Below are 16,962 nucleotides of genomic sequence, written 5' to 3' on the forward strand. Positions count from 1 at the left end.
TTGGTACCTCTCCAGTTGTATTGTAATAACTTTATTGGTACCTCTCTAGTTGTACTGTAATAACTGTATTGGTACCTCTCCAGTTCCCTGGGTTTGTTCCTCCACCAGGTATAAGGCTCCCGGAACAAAACCTTGTAGTTCTGCCTCAGAGCCTGTAGAAACATCCAGCACATCCTACCATCAGACCCTCTCTCTCACATACAGCACATCCTACCATCAGACCTTCTCTCTCTCTGGGTGTGTGTGTGTGTGTGTGTGTGTGTGTGTGTGTGTGTGTAGCCTGAGGGAAAGACATACACAAGTATAATATATACAGTACCAGTCAATAGTTTGGACACACCTACTCATTCAAGGGTTTTTCTTTATTTTTTTACTATTTTTTACATTGTAGAATAATAGTGAAGACATCAAAACTATGAAATAACACACATGGAATCATGTAGGAACCAAAAAAGAGTGTTAAACAAATCAAAATATATTTTCTATATTTGAGATTCTTCAAATAGCCACCCTTTGCCTTGATGACAGCTTTGCACACTCTTGGCATTCTCTCAACCAGCTTCACCTGGAATGCTTTTCCAACAGTCTTGAAGGAGTTCCCACATATGCTGAGCACTTGTTGGCTGCTTTTGCTTCACTTTGCCGTCCGACTCATCCCAAAGCATCTCAATTGGGTTGAGGTCGGGGGATTGTGGAGGCCAGGTCATCTGATGCAGCACTCCATCACTCTCCTTCTTGGTAAAATAGCCCTTACACAGCCTGGAGGTGTGTTGGCTCATTGTCCTGTTGAAAAACAAATGATAGTCCCACTAAGCCCAAACCAGATGGGATGGCGTATCGCTGCAGAATGCTGTGGTAGCCATGCTGGTTAAGTTGCCTTGAATTCTAAATAAATCACACACAGTGTCACCAGCAAAGCACCCCCACACCATAACACCTCCTCCTCCATGCTTTACGGTGGGAACCACACATGCGGAGATCATCCGTTCACCCACACCGCGTCTCACAAAGACACAGCGGTTTGAACCAAAAATCTCAAATTTGGACTCCAGACCAAAGGACACATTTCCACTGGTCTAATGTCCATTGCTCGTGTTTCTTGGCCCAAGCAAGTCTCTTCTTCTTATTGGTGTCCTTTAGTAGTGGTTTCTTTGCAGCAATTCGACCATGAAGGCCTGATTCACACAGTCTCCTCTGAACAGTTGATGTTGAGATGTGTCTGTTACTTGAACTCTGTGAAGCATTTATTTGGGTTGCAATTTCTGATGCTTGTCACGCCCTGGCTCTGGGGACTCTTGTATGCTGAGCCAGGGTGTTAGTTTCTTTGTGTAGTGTCTATGTTTCGTTTCCTATGTTCTGTTCTAGGTTATGTGTTTCTATGTTGGCCGGGGTGGTTCTCAATCAGAGGCAACGAGAATCAGCTGTTGCTTGTTGTCTCTGATTGGGAACCATACTTAGGCAGCCTGTTGTGCACTTGTGTTTTGTGGGATCTTGTTCCGTGTTGGTTTGTGTTCATGACCGAGGACTTCACGTTTCGTTTTGTTGTTTTGTATTTTGTATCGTGTTGCTAGTACACTATTAAAGAGATGTATGCATATCACGCTGCGCCTTGGTCCAATCATTATGACGATCGTGACAATGCTGGTAACTGTAATTAACTTATCCTCTGCGGCAGAGGTAACTCAGGGTCTTCCATTCCTGTGGCGGTCCTCATGAGAGCCAGTTTCATCATAGCGCTTGATGGTTTTGCGACTGCACTCGAAGAAACTTTCAAAGTTCTTGAAATGTTCCGTATTGACTGACCTTCATGTCTTAAAGTAATGATGGACTGTCGTTTCTCTTTGCTTATTTGAGCTGTTCTTGCCATAATATGGACATGGTTTTTTACCAAATAGGGCTATCTTCTGTATACCCCCCTACCTTGTTACAACACAAATAAATTCTACAAATTAACTTTTAAGAAAGCACACCTGTTAATTGAAATGCATTCCAGATGACTACCACATGAAGCTGGTTGAGAGAATGCCAAGAGTGTGCAAAGCTGTCATCAAGGCAAAGGGTGGCTATTTGAAGAATCTCAAATATATTTTGATTTGTTTAACACTTTTTTGGTTACTACATGATTCCATATGTGTTATTTCATAGTTTTGATGTCTTCACTATTATTCTACAACGTAGAAAATAGTAAAAATAAAGAAAAACCCTTGAATGAGTAGGTGTTCTAAAACTTTTGACTGGTAGTGTATATAAACTTTAATACCTATTGAAATATATTTCTGATTAAAACTGAACATTATTTTTAATTTCACATTAAAAAAGAAAAGCGAGAGAGAGAGAGAGAGAGAGAGAGAGAGAGCAGAGAGAGAGAGAGAGAGAGAGAGAGAGAGAGAGAGAGAGAGAGAGAGAGAGAGAGAGAGAGAGAGAGAGAGAGAGAGGACTGACCATAGCTACGTAGGGTTTCATCTCCCAGCCCTGCATGTTGGTGTTGTCAATAATGACAGGAGAGGAAGAGGCCACCATCGCTTCCCTTGGCTGAGGACAAATACACACGTTATTATTCAACGGCTGGGGAAACAGACACCATCCACTTACATAGCTTAGGGTGTAGGGTTAGGGTTAGTGGAGAGGTTAGTGTGGGTAGTAGTGGGGTTAGGGGAGGAGAGGGTTAGTGTGGGGTTAGGGTTAGGGTGTAGGGTTTAGGGTGTAGGGTGTAGGGTTTAGGGTGTAGGGTTTAGGGTGTAGGGTACAGGGTGTAGGGTATAGGGTGTAGGGTATAGGGTGTAGGGTATAGGGTATAGGGTGTAGGGTGTAGGGTACAGGGTGTAGGGTATAGGGTGTAGGGTTTAGGGTATAGGGTGTAGGGTATAGGGTGTAGGGTGTAGGGTGTAGGGTGTAGGGTACAGGGTGTAGGGTGTAGGGTACAGGGTGTAGGGTGTAGGGTGTAGGGTATAGGGGTGTAGGGTATAGGGTGTAGGGTATAGGGTGTAGGGTACAGTGTAGGGGTGTAGGGTGTGGGGTACAGGGTGTAGGGTACAGGGTATAGGGTGTAGGGTATAGGGTGTAGGGTATAGGGTGTAGGGTGTAGGGTATAGGGTGTAGGGTGTAGGGTATAGGGTATAGGGTGTAGGGTATAGGGTGTAGGGTGTAGGGTACAGGGTTTAGGGTGTAGGGTTAGGGTGTAGGGTTAGTGTGGGGTTAGGGTTAGGGTATAGGGTTAGGGTGTAGGGTGTAGGGTTTAGGGTGTAGGGTTGTGTGTACCTCTAGCGTGGTTCCATTCGTGGGCCTCCCCTAAAGCTGAGGGCTCGTAGCGATAGTCCCCATGGCGACAGAAATAATCATCCGTGCTCAGCACCACCCCATATGGGTTCTGTTCCAGCATAGCCCTACACACACACACACACAGACACACACACACACAGACACACACACACAGACACACAGACACACACACACAGACACACAGACACACACACAGACACCCACACACAGACACACAGACACACAGACACACACACACAGACACACACACAGACACACACACACACACACACACAGACACACACACAGACACACAGACACCCACACACAGACACACACACACACACACACAGACACACACACACACACACAGACAGACACACAGACACACACACGCACGCACACGCACGCACACGTTTATTGGTGTGTGTGTGTGGTTATCAATATTGGAAACACACACACACACCCTATACACACACACACGCACGCACACGTTTATTGGTGTGTGTGTGTGGTTATCAATATTGTAAACACACACACACCCCCTATATACACACACACACACACATCTAACACCCCCCTTACCGGGCCAGGGTGGACTTGCCCGACCCCGGAGCTCCCCGTAGCAGCACTAGGACACGCCCCTCCAGCCGGAGTCTACCATGTTGGCCAGAGAGGAGGGGTGCTCTGGGAGCAGCAGCCGCAGACACACCCCCTGTCCAGGACCCGGGGATGGTAGCGCCCGCTTTTACAGGGGCTCGTCTGACAGGGCCCTGGGCCGACCAGTGGGAGGCGGGCGCGGCTTGGGTGTGCCAGGGGGAGGGGCTTAGCGCCACAGGGACGATGAAGGTCGGCCCCCCCCCTGCCTGGTTTCCGTGGATACGCGGTTGGAACTCCGACGCCCGAGCATTCCAGAACGGCGAGTTGTTGAGTCGCTCTTCCTCTCCTCCTCCTGAGACGCTTGTCTTCGTCCTCGCCCCCCCTACTCTGCCGCCCGGTGGTACGGCCCGCCCGCCCTCTGGAGGAACAGTGGACTGGTCCAGTTTCCTGTATGCCTGGAATGCAGAGGGGCGATCGGCGGCCCCCAGGTCCAAAGGCAGGCTGGGTTTAGTTCTGTCCGTCTCGGTTGGCGCTGAGGTCAGATGGCTGAAGTCCAGTAGTGGTCTCTGCCGCTGGTCACCCACTGCTCCTCCAGAGAAGCTAAGGCTCAGGCCAGAGACAGGGGAGTGAGCTCCGCTAGCCTGCCCAGCTGAGAGCACCCTGTCTGGGCATGGCTGGTCCCCTGGGGGCCCCCTCCTGGAGGCTGAGGCTCTTGGGCTGGCCTGGAGCAGCGGGGGCTGAAGGAGGGAGGACAGGGAAGGGAGGGGGACGGAGGGAGGAGAGGAGGAGGAGTGAAGACCACCGTGGTCCCTCTCTCCGGCCTCCTGCTGTATGGTTAGATTCTCCAGCTCACGGTCGATCAGAACATCAAACTCTTCGGTCAAGTCAGTGGTCAGGTCCCGGTCATCTTCGCTCCGGAGAGGAGGGGGCGGGCGGGGAGGGGAGAGGGGGACAGCGGTCGCCCCTGTAGGGGGGTGAGGGTCTGGTTTGGAGGGGTTGTGTTGGGGGCTGAGGAGAGCTGCGGCAAGCTCGAACCCAGAGAGGAGGGGAGGAAGGGGGCTGATGCCCTCAGCTGCTACAGACAGCTCCAGAAGAGAATCCATCGCATTCTCAACTAGAGGAAGAGAGATGGTAGGGGGGAGATGGTAGGAGAGGGAGAGGGAGAGGGGGAGATGGTAGGAGAGGGGGTGGAGGGGGAGATGGTAGGAGAGAGAGGGGGGAGAGGGAGAGGGGGGAGAGATGGTAGGAGAGGGGGGAGAGGGGGAGATGGTAGGAGAGGGAGAGGGAGAGGGTGGTAGGAGAGAGAGGGGGGAGAGGGAGATGGTAGGAGAGAGGGAGATGGTAGGAGAGGAGAGGGAGGGGGGAGATGGTAGGAGAGGGGGAGGGGGAGATGGTAGGAGAGAAGGGGGAGAGGGAGAGGGGGAGAGATGGTAGGAGAGGGGGAGGGGGGGAGATGGTAGGAGAGGGAGAGGGAGAGGGGGTGGTAGGAGAGAGAGAGAGGGGGGGAGAGGGAGATGGTAGGAGAGAGAAAGAGAGGGGGGGAGAGATGGTAGGAGAGAGAGAGAGAGAAATATGTTTTTTTGATTAGGATCTATTTTAGTCCTCATTTGGACTAATCTTCCAAGAGTCCATTCAAATACAATTTATAATACAATCACATTTTCACATACAACACACTGTTACAAACAGACATAATACACTGACATATTGACCAGATAAATATTATAACAGTCTAAAATGATAGATTGATTCATTCATCTACCACAGTCCTGCACAACCTTCAAATATATTATATTTAAAATGGTTCAAAACTATTGTTTGAATTTAGGAGAGAGAGAGAGAGAGACAGAGAGACGAGAGAGAGAGAGAGAGAGAGAGAGAGAGAGGAGAGGAGAGAGAGAGAGAGAGAGAGAGAGAGAGAGAGAGAGAGAGAGAGAGAGAGAGAGAGAGAGAGAGAGAGAGAGAGACAGAGAGAGAGAGAGAGAGAGAGAGAGAGAGATGGTAGCTAAGAGGACCTAGACCCAGACCACAGCATCACCAGCCACACCCCAACCAGCTAAGACCACCCCAAGCAAACCCTGGCCACACCCCAACCAGCTAAGACCACCCCAAGCAAACCCTGGCCACACCCCAACCAGCTAAGACCACCCCAAGCAAACCCTGGCCACACCCCAACCAGCTAAGACCACCCCAAGCAAACCCTGGCCACACCCCAACCAGCTAAGACCACCCCAAGCAAACCCTGGCCACACCCCAACCAGCTAAGACCACCCCAAACAAACCCTGGCCACACCCCAACCAGCTAAGACCACCCCAAGCAAACCCTGGCCACACCCCAACCAGCTAAGACCACCCCAAACAAACCCTGGCCACACCCCAACCAGCTAAGACCACCCCAAGCAAACCCTGGCCACACCCCAATCAGCTAAGACCACCCCAAGCAAACCCTGGCCACACCCCAACCAGCTAAGACCACCCCAAACAAACCCTGGCCACACCCCAACCAGCTAAGACCACCCCAAGCAAACCCTGGCCACACCCCAACCAGCTAAGACCACCCCAAACAAACCCTGGCCACACCCCAACCAGCTAAGACCACCCCAAGCAAACCCTGGCCACACCCCAACCAGCTAAGACCACCCCAAGCAAACCCTGGCCACACCCCAACCAGCTAAGACCACCCCAAGCAAACCCTGGCCACACCCTATATATGCCCCCCCATATCAGACCTATGCCCCTTCTGCCCCCCCATATCAGACCTATGCCCCTTCTGCCCCCCCGGGGGGCAGTATTCGACATAACAATTAGTATCTGGATAAAAATACTTGAATCAGTTATGGAACCCATTGCCCTTTATGGTTGTGAGGTCTGGGGTCCGCTCACCAACCAAGAAATCACAAAATGGGACAAACACCAAATTGAGACTCTGCATGCAGAATTCTGCAAAAAAAATATCCTCTGTGTACAACGTAAAACACCAAATAATGCATGCAGAGCAGAATAATTATCAAAATCCAGAAAAGAGCCGTTAAATTCTACAACCACCTAAAAGGAAGCGATTCCCAAACCTTCCATAACAAAGCCATCACCTACAGAGAGATGAACTTGGAGAAGAGTCCCCTAAGTAAGCTGGTCCTGGGGCTCTGTTCACAAACACAAACAGACCCCACAGAGCCCCAGGACAGCAACACAATTAGACCCAACCAAATCATGAGAAAACAAACAAATTATTACTTGACACATTGGAAAGAATTTACAAAAAAACAGAGCAAACTAGAATGCTATTTGGCCCTAAACAGAGAGTACACAGTGGCAGAATACCTGACCACTGTGACTGACCCAAACTTAAGGAAAGCTTTGACTATGTACAGACTCAGTGAGCATAGCCTTGCTATTGAGAAAGGTCGCCGTAGGCAGACCTGGCTCTCAAGAGAAGACAGGTTATGTGCACACTGCCCACAAAATGAAGTGGAAACTGAGCTGCACTTCCTAACCTCCTGACAAATGTATGACCATATTAGAGACACATATTTCCCTCAGATTACACAGACCCACAAAGATTTCGAAAACAAATCCAATTTGGATAAACTCCCTTATCTACTGGGTGAAATACCACAGTGTGCCATCACAGCTACAAGATGTGTGACCTGTTGCCACAAGAAAAGGGCAACCAGTGAAGAACCAACTTCCCACGGGGGGCCAGTATGAAACATCTATTTCACTTGCTTTGGCAATGTTAACATATGTTTCCCATGCCAATAAAGCTCTTAAATTGAATTTAAATGTAAATTGAATTGGTAGGAGAGAGAGAGAGAGCGAGAGAGAGAGAGAGCGAGAGAGAGAGAGAGAGAGCTCAAAGATATTGCTCCTGCATTTTTAACAAAAAATATAGATTTAGATAAAGTAGGATTTTTTGGCAGGGACATATACAGGATGCTACCCTCCACAACATAACCTTTATTCCAAACCAAAACTCCAAACCTACAACCTGATTTTGGACGGAATTACCTGGAAAGCTTTCTACTACCAAGGATTACTATTCTCAAACTATACAGCAAATGCTCTGGAAAACAAACAGAAACCTGAAAACACCATCCAACCTGGAACTGAGTGAGTAATGTTTAGTATGAAGCTATTTTTCACTTTCAAAAACCAAGAAGAAAAATTCATTACAATGATATATTTTATATTATAAGGACTGAATTCTAAGGCTACCAAGCTTAAGCTTGCTACAAAGAGATACAATTTCAATTAGCACTGACGTGTGAAGTGAGAGGTGTCAAAGCCCTTGAGCCCAACAATGGCAGGAGAGTCGTACAGTCTACCCCAACTAGAGGCTTTAGAAGAGGCCTTAGAAGCACCCCCCCACTGTTCAGAGGTCATTAAAATACAGTACCCTCTGAATGTAAAAAACGACAAGACACGAAAAGAGTACAAATTGAAACTTCTTTTGGGGAAGCACGAGACACTTTTTGCTGATTTGTATAAAAATGGGAACATAAGCAACCTTATCTTCCACACAGACCATCCCCCTGGCATGGCACAGTGCTATACTAGCACACTACCCCTCTGTTAAGAGGGGGGTGTTGCGACGGGTGGAAACTCAGGATACTGGACAACGAGGACTCTGAGTCGTCTAATATTAATCTCTATAAATCTGGAACCGTTTTGGTTCAAGGCAACACCAAACAGTTCCAGCTGGACTTTCACCTAATCAAAGAAATAGCTCAGCAGGAGAAGCTGTCCCTTGAGAAAGATACCCCTACCCCGAGCGGGTCAGACCAGACCTCTTCATTAAATAACCCCACAGAGCAACCCCAAGCAGAAACTCAACTTCCCAGCACAGAGTACTACTCCCTCATTGAAATGAAGGATAAATTCACCCAGCTGGAGGTAAGGCAGGTGGAGCTGGAACAGCAGGTGAACACACTCCAGTCAGCACAGACCCAGACAACAGTCCAGCACAACAACACCCCCTTAACTAGACCTGAGAGCTGCAGGTAGAGAGAGACATGTCTGCACTCTGGACTGTGGTGAGACAACATCAACAGGAGAAAGAGCAGGAGCAGGGAGAAGAACAGAGCACTAGAGGAGAGGATCAGAGTGCTGGAGGAGAAGGTGAGAACGATGACGGGTGACATTGAACAACGCATTAGAGAACAGCCCACCTCAGATCCTGGCCAAAGTCTCGACACCGCAGCAGAACAGTACACCCTAGACCCTGACCATAGCCTCGACATCACACCCAGACAAACAAATGAAGAACCCCAAGCCCAGGGGATCCCAACCCCCTCTGAGCACCCCCAGTCAGACACCCTGATAGCCCTCATGACGACCCCCCCACACCCACTGAGGACATACACAAGCCACAGATTGTACTCCTTATGGACTCAAACGGGAAATACATACAAGAAAATAAACTTTTTCCAAAACACACAGTGTCTAAACTCTGGTGTCCAAATACCCAGCGCGCCCTAGACCTTCTGTCTAAGGACCGACTAGGATCACCCAGCCACAAATAATACACACAGGCACAAACGACCTGAGAACACAGCAGGAAAGGGTGGCCACATCACTCAAGGGCGTGATAGAAAAAGCTTCTTCTACTTTCCCCAACGCACAAGTGGTTATCTCAACCCTGTTACCACGAAAAGACTTCCACCCTGCTACCATACAGCGGGTAAACGCAAGTATTTCCCGTGACTGTGCATCAAAACCAAATGTCTTCCTGGCCCACCACTCCACCCTGGACGTGAACAGCCTTACTGACCAGGTCCACCTATACAAGGCAGCAGTGCCCACCTTCGCCCGGACCCTAAAGGATATCGCCCTCAACCGCAGACCCAACACCTCACACAGGAGCAACAGATCAACAGACACCCCGCCCAGACCAGCGAGACACTCTCCCAGACCTGCGGGACCCCCCCAGGACCTACACATAGAGGACCCCCGCAGAGAGGACCTACATCCAGACCACAGCACCATCAACCACATCTACACCCCCCACCCCCAACCAATTAACTCCCCCCAAGTCAACCATGCCCACACCCCATTTAGGCCCCCTCAGATCAGACCTATGCCCCTCCTACCCACCCCAAGCCCCTCACTCCCACAAAGAGGGCCTCAACATGAAAGTCACACATACGCCCAGGCCATGAGCAGGCAAACAGGCCCAACACCCACTCTTACACTAGCCCAAGCCAATGGCATGTACCAGATGCTCAGCAGGCTCTGCTCACAATTACTGGCCTGAGGCCAAACCACACAACCAACAACATTAGACACTTTATGGAACACAAAGCCTTCACTATTTCATCCTGGAATATCCAAGGCCTGAGGTCATCTGCCTTTGGCCTAAAGAGCAGGAATCTGGACTTCACCAAAGAAATCGGAAATACAGACATTGTCATCCTACAAGAAACATGGTATAGAGGAGACGGACCCACTGGTTGCCCTCTAGGTTACAGAGAGCTGGTAGTCCCATCCACCAAACTACCAGGTGTGAAACAGGGAAGGGACTCAGGGGTATGCTAATTTGGTATAGAGCAGACCTAACTCACTCTATTAAATTAATCAAAACAGGAACATTTTACATTTGGTTAGAAATTCAAAAGGAAATTATCTCAACTGAGAAAAATGTCCTCCTGTGTGCTACCTATATCCCCCCACTAGAATCCCCATACTTTAATGAAGACAGTTTCTCCATCCTGGAGGGGGAAATCAATAATTTCCAGACCCAGGGACATGTACTAGTCTGTGGCGACCTAAATGCCAGAACTGGACAAGAACCTGACACCCTCAGCACACAGGGGGACAAACACCTACCTGGAGGTGACAGCATTCCCTCCCCCCATATGCCCCCTAGGCACAACTACGACAACATAACCAACAAAAATGGGTCACGACTCCTGCAGCTCTGTCGCACACTGGGTATGTACATAGTCAATGGTAGGCTTCGAGGGGACTCCTATGGTAGGTACACCTATAGCTCATCTCTTGGCAGTAGTACTGTAGACTACTTTATCACTGACCTCAACCCAGAGTCTCTCAGAGCGTTCACAGTCAGCCCACTGACACCCCTATCAGACCACAGCAAAATCACAGTCTACTTGAACAGAGCAATACTCAATCATGAGGCATCAAAGCCGAACAAACTGAATAATATTAAGAAATGCTATAGATGGAAGGAAAGTAGTGTTGAAACCTACCAAAAAACAATTAGGAAACAACAAATTCAATCCATTCTAGACAACTTCCTGGACAAAACGTTCCACTGTAATAGTGAAGGTGTAAACTTGGCAGTAGAAAACCTAAACAGTATATTTGACCTCTCAGCTTCCCTATCAAATCTAAAAATCTCTAACAGAAAACCAAAGAAAAGTAATAACAGTGATAAATGGTTTGATGAAGAATGCAAAAACCTAAGAAAGAAATTGAGAAACCTATCCAACCAAAAACATAGAGACCCAGAAAACCTGAGCCTACGCCTTCACTATGGTGAATCACTAAAACAATACAGAAATACACTACGGAAAAAGAAGGAACAGCATGTCAGAAATCAGCTCAATGTAATTGAAGAATCCATAGACTCTAACCACTTCTGGGAAAATTGGAAAACACTAAACAAACAACAACACGAAGAGCTATCTATCCAAAACGGAGATGTATGGGTAAACCACTTCTCCAATCTTTTTTTTGGCCCTATAACAAAGAACAAACAGCAAAAAAATATACATGATCAAATGCAAATCTTAGAATCAACTATTAAAGACTACCAGAACCCACTGGATTCTCCAATTACATTGAATGAACTACAGGATAAAATACAAACCCTCCAACCCAAAAAGTCCTGTGGTGTTGATGGTATCCTCAATGAAATGATAAAATATAAAGACCACAAATTTCAATTAGCTATACTTAAACTATTTAACATCATCCTTAGCTCTGGCATCTTCCCCAACATCTGGAACCAAGGACTGATCACCCCAATCCACAAAAGTGGAGACAAATTTGACCCCAATAACTACCGTGGGATATGCGTCAACAGCAACCTTGGGAAAATCCTCTGCATTATCATTAACAGCAGACTAGTTCATTTCCTCAGTGAAAACAATGTACTGAGCAAATGTCAAATTGGCTTTTTACCAAATTACCGTACGACAGACCACGTATTCACCCTGCACACCCTAATTGACAAACAAACAAACCCAAACAAAGGCAAAGTCTTCTCATGCTTTGTTGATTTCAAAAAAGCTTTTGACTCAATTTGGCATGAGGGTCTGCTATACAAATTGATGGAAAGTGGGGTTGGGGGGAAAAACATACGACATTATAAAATCCATGTACACAAACAACAAGTGTGCGGTTAAAATTGGCAAAAAACACACACATTTCTTTCCACAGGGCCGTAGGAGTGAGACAGGGATGCAGTTTAAGCCCCACCCTCTTCAACATATATATCAACGAATTGGCGAGGGCACTAGAACAGTCTGCAGCACCCGGCCTCACCCTACTAGAATCTGAAGTCAAATGTCTACTGTTTGCTGACGATCTGGTGCTTCTGTCACCAACCAAGGAGGGCCTACAGCAGCACCTAGATCTTCTGCACAGATTCTGTCAGACCTGGGCCCTGACAGTAAATCTCAGTAAGACAAAAATAATTGTGTTCCAAAAAGGTCCAGTTGCCAGGACCACAAATACAAATTCCATCTAGACACCGTTGCCCTAGAGCACACAAAAAACTATACATACCTCGGCCTAAACATCAGCGCCACAGGTAACTTCCACAAAGCTGTGAACGATCTGAGAGACAAGGCAAGAAGGGCCTTCTATGCCATCAAAAGGAACATAAAATTTGACATACCAATTAGGATCTGGCTAAAAATACTTGAATCAGTTATAGAACCCATTGCCCTTTATGGTTCTGAGGTCTGGGGTCCGCTCACCAACCAAGAATTCACAAAATGGGACAAACACCAAATTGAGACTCTGCATGCAGAATTCTGCAAAAACATCCTCCGTGTACAACGTAAAACACCAAATAATGCATGCAGAGCAGAATTAGGCCTATACCCGCTAATTATCAAAATCCAGAAAAGAGCCGTTAAATTCTATAACCACTTAAAAGGAAGCGATTCCCAAACCTTCCATAACAAAGCCATCACCTACAGAGAGATGAACTTGGAGAAGAGTCCCCTAAGTAAGCTTGTCCTGGGGCTCTGTTCACAAACACAAACAGACCCCACACAGCCCCAGGACAACAACAACAACAACAACAACACAATTAGACCCAACCAAATCATGAGAAAACAAAAAGAGAATTACTTGACACATTGGAAAGAACAAACAAAAAAAACAGAGCAAACTAGAATGCTATTTGGCCCTAAACAGAGAGTACACAGTGGCAGAATACTTGACCACTGTGACTGACCCAAACTTAAGGAAAGCTTTGACTATGTACAGACTCAGTGAGCATAGCCTTGTTATTGAGAAAGGCCGCCGTAGGCAGACCTGGCTCTCAAGAGAAGACAGGCTATGTGCACACTGCCCACAAAATGAGGGTGGAAACTGAGCTGCACTTCCTAACCTCCTGCCAAATGTATGATCATATTAGAGACACATATTTCCCTCAGATTACAGCGATCCACAAAGAATTCGAAAACAAACCCAATTTTGATAAACTCCCTTATCTACTGGGTGAAAAACCACAGTGTGCCATCACAGCTGCAAGATTTGTGACCTGTTGCCACAAGAAAAGGGCAACCAGTGAAGAACAAACACCATTGTAAATACAACCCATATTTATGTTTATTTATTTTCCCATTTTACTTTAACTATTTGCACATTGTTACAACACTGTATATATACATAATATGACATTTGAAATGTCTTTATTCTTTTGAAACTTCTGAGTGTAATGTTTACTGTTAATATTTATTGTTTATTTCACTTTTGTTTACTATCTACTTCACTTGCTTTGGCAATGTTAACACACGTTTCCCATGCCAATAAAGCCCTTAAATTGAAATGGAATTGAATTGAGAGACGGTAGGAGAGAGAGAGAGACGGTAGGAGAGAGAGAGACGGTAGGAGAGAGAGAGACGAGTGAGAGAGAGAGACGTAGGAGAGAGAGAGACGTAGGAGAGAGACGGTAGGAGAGAGAGAGACGGTAGGGGAGAGAGAGAGACGGTAGAGGAGAGAGAGACAGAGAGAGAGAGACAGAGAGAGAGAGAGATAGAGAGAGAGGCGGTAGGAGAGAGAGAGAGACGGTAGGTAGGAGAGAGAGAGAGAGAGAGAGAGAGAGAGAGAGAGAGAGAGAGAGAGAGAGAGAGAGAGAGAGAGAGAGAGAGAGAGAGAGAGAGAGAGAGAGAGAGAGAGAGAGAGAGAGAGAGAGAGAGATGGTATTAGAGAGAGAGAGAAAGGAGAGAAGAGAGAGAGAGAGAAAGAGAGAGAAGAAGAGAGAGAGAAGAGAGAGAGAGAGATGGTATTAGAGAGAGAGAGATGAGAGAGAGAGAGATGAGAGAGAGAGAGATGGTATTAGAGAGAGAGAGATGGTATTAGAGAGAGAGAGAGAGAGAGAGAGAGAGAGATGGTAGAGAGAGAGAGAGAGAGAAGAGAGAGAGAGAGATGGTATTAGAGAGAGAGAGATGGTATTAGAGAAGAGAGAGAGATGGTATTAGAGAGAGAGAGAGAGAGAAGAGAGAGATGGTAGTAGAGAGAGAGAGAGAGAGACCAGAGAGAGAGAGAGATGGTATTAGAGAGAGAGAGAGAGAGACAGACAGAGAGAGAGATGGTATTAGAGAGAGAGAGAGAGAGACAGACAGAGAGAGAGATGGTATTAGAGAGAGAGAGAGAGAGACAGACAGAGAGAGAGATGGTATTAGAGAGAGAGAGAGAGACAGACAGAGAGAGAGATGGTAGAGAGAGAGAGAGAGAGAGACAGACAGAGAGAGAGATGGTATTAGAGAGAGAGAGAGAGAGAGAGAGAGAGAGAGAGATGGTATTAGAGAGAGAGAGAGAGAGAGAGAGAGAGAGAGAGATGGTATTAGAGAGAGAGAGAGAGAGAGAGAGGAGAGAGAGAGATGGTATTAGAGAGAGAGAGAGAGGAGAGAGAGAGAGATGGTATTAGAGAGAGAGAGAGAGAGACAGAGAGAGAGAGAGATGGTATAGAGAGAGAGAGAGAGAGAGAGGACAGAAGAGAGAGATGGTATGAGAGAGAGAGAGAGAGAGAGAGACAGAGAGAGATGGTAGAGAGAGAGAGAGAGAGAGACAAGAGAGAGAGAGAGATGGTAGGAGAGAGAGAGAGATGGTAGGAGAGAGAGAGAGAGGGTAGGAGAGAGAGAGAGATGGTAGGAGAGAGAGAGAGACGTAGGAGAGAGAGAGAGAGATGGTAGGAGAGAGAGAGAGACGGTAGGAGAGAGAGAGAGACGTAGAGAGAGAGAGAGAGACGTATGAGAGAGAGAGAGACGTAGGAGAGAGAGAGAGACGGTAGGAGAGAGAGAGAGTAGAGAGAGAGAGACGGTAGGAGAGAGAGAGAGAGACGGAGGAGAGAGAACGGGAACAGTTGGTTAAATTAACGCCTTAGCCGTGCGTGACATGTACATGTTTATGTAATTTCGTCTCTCACATGTAGATACTTCCTAACTTTAAGGTGACAGTTGGTGCAAGGTTGTTGATAGAAAGTAAAGTAGCTGAATGTTTTGCCTCCTGTCTTGGGAGGGTTGCAATGTACTGTTGAACTGCAGTCACCACATGACAATGGGAGGTTATGTAACGACATGATCTCACAGACAGACAGTACACATGACATTGAAATACACGCTAGCGCCGAGTATACCGCGGGGAGTACACTTGTCCATACTGTATTCACGTTATCCTATTCACAAAATAGGAAAGTAAATGTGTTAGCCTGGAAGCTTTTTGGCTGTAGGAATTCATCTTATGTAAAATAAGAAAAGAAAAAATGATATTCGTTTAGAGTGAGTGTCAGGTCTAAGTGGAGGAGCAGGAGTGTGGTGTGGGAGAGGAGTTGATCACATAATCAATCATATGATCAATATGCAATATCGGTCAAGGGACCAGCATTGCTGTTCCATCAGTAGCGAATCACCCCCCCGCGTTAGGGTACATGCTTGATTTCTAGTTAGCTATCGAGCTAAACTGAACTTTGGCATAGCTAGCGCCATTCCACTAGCCATAGTATTCGGTCAACAGTCTTACCTTTGAAGTCACACTCGGCCAGCACAATGTAAAGAACTTCGGGGTCCAGGTGTGAAAACATCTCCTTCATCTTCCTCACTATCCCGTCCTTGTCCTGGTAGGTAACAGTGTCGCCTCCCTGAGTTTGTTGACGCTAGCATGTTAGTACCGCCGCCGCGGTAGGGAGAGTTACTCGCCGTGTTGAATTCACTTCTCGACGGGGGCGCACCGTCACTTCCCGGTATTCGGTAGTAGCTGTTGCTATCGTTTGACAACCCGGGCACTCTTGCCGGGCTATGACCATTTTTCTTTTTCCTTGGCATTCTCGGTGTGTGTGGTGGGTGCCCGAGTTGGCTAATGTTACCCCCCCAACGGTTGATCCACTGTTGACAACAGTTTGCTAGGGAAGTATCTAAGCTAGCTGGCAGCTCTAGCGTGGGCGGTGTGGTCCCGATGCTAAAAACAACCCGAGGAAGAAACGCTAAGTTGAAGCAACACCAGCACACCGATCCGGTGGGTAAGTGAACTGCAGTTGATCTGGATAGAGAGAGAGAGACTGGAGGAAAAAAGGACGACGCTGAAAACTTGCCAAATCAAATTGTCGTGTAACCTTAGTAGTTTCCAAAATAGACGTTGTTGTTCATTTAATCCTTCTCTTGACTTTTTATTTAATATCTGCAACGTTGTACACTAACCTAATATAAGTGCGCTTGCCTGCTATTCTAATTTATATGGTACAGTATTGAAAGCGCCTTCCCAACCTCGTAAATTATGTTCCGGCAGGAGGCACAGATCTAGAATCAGTTTTACCCTCCTCCAACTTCAACCCGTAGCCATTCAGGGAACTTCTAAATACTGACCTGGGATCAGCATCTAGTGTGAGTTTTTATCTTCCAGCATCAAAAA

At 47.1% G+C, this 16,962-nt stretch overlaps 1 protein-coding gene across 1 annotated transcript; it reads right to left on the reverse strand.

Moving 5' to 3' along the window:
* Positions 1 to 68: 68 nt before the first annotated feature.
* LOC123487941 (NEDD4-binding protein 2-like) lies at positions 69 to 16,172 on the reverse strand. Its single transcript, XM_045218933.1, has 5 exons — positions 16,078 to 16,172; positions 3,844 to 4,972; positions 3,259 to 3,383; positions 2,443 to 2,532; positions 69 to 152 (listed from the first exon to the last, which is right to left on the reverse strand). The coding sequence occupies exons 1-4, from the start codon at positions 16,145 to 16,147 to the stop codon at positions 2,489 to 2,491; spliced, it is 1,368 nt and encodes a 455-aa protein (XP_045074868.1). The 5' UTR covers positions 16,148 to 16,172; the 3' UTR covers positions 69 to 152; positions 2,443 to 2,488.
* Positions 16,173 to 16,962: the final 790 nt, after the last annotated feature.

Source organism: Coregonus clupeaformis, unplaced genomic scaffold (genome assembly GCF_020615455.1).
Source record: "Coregonus clupeaformis isolate EN_2021a unplaced genomic scaffold, ASM2061545v1 scaf1912, whole genome shotgun sequence".
NCBI classification, from domain to species: Eukaryota; Metazoa; Chordata; class Actinopteri; order Salmoniformes; family Salmonidae; genus Coregonus; species Coregonus clupeaformis.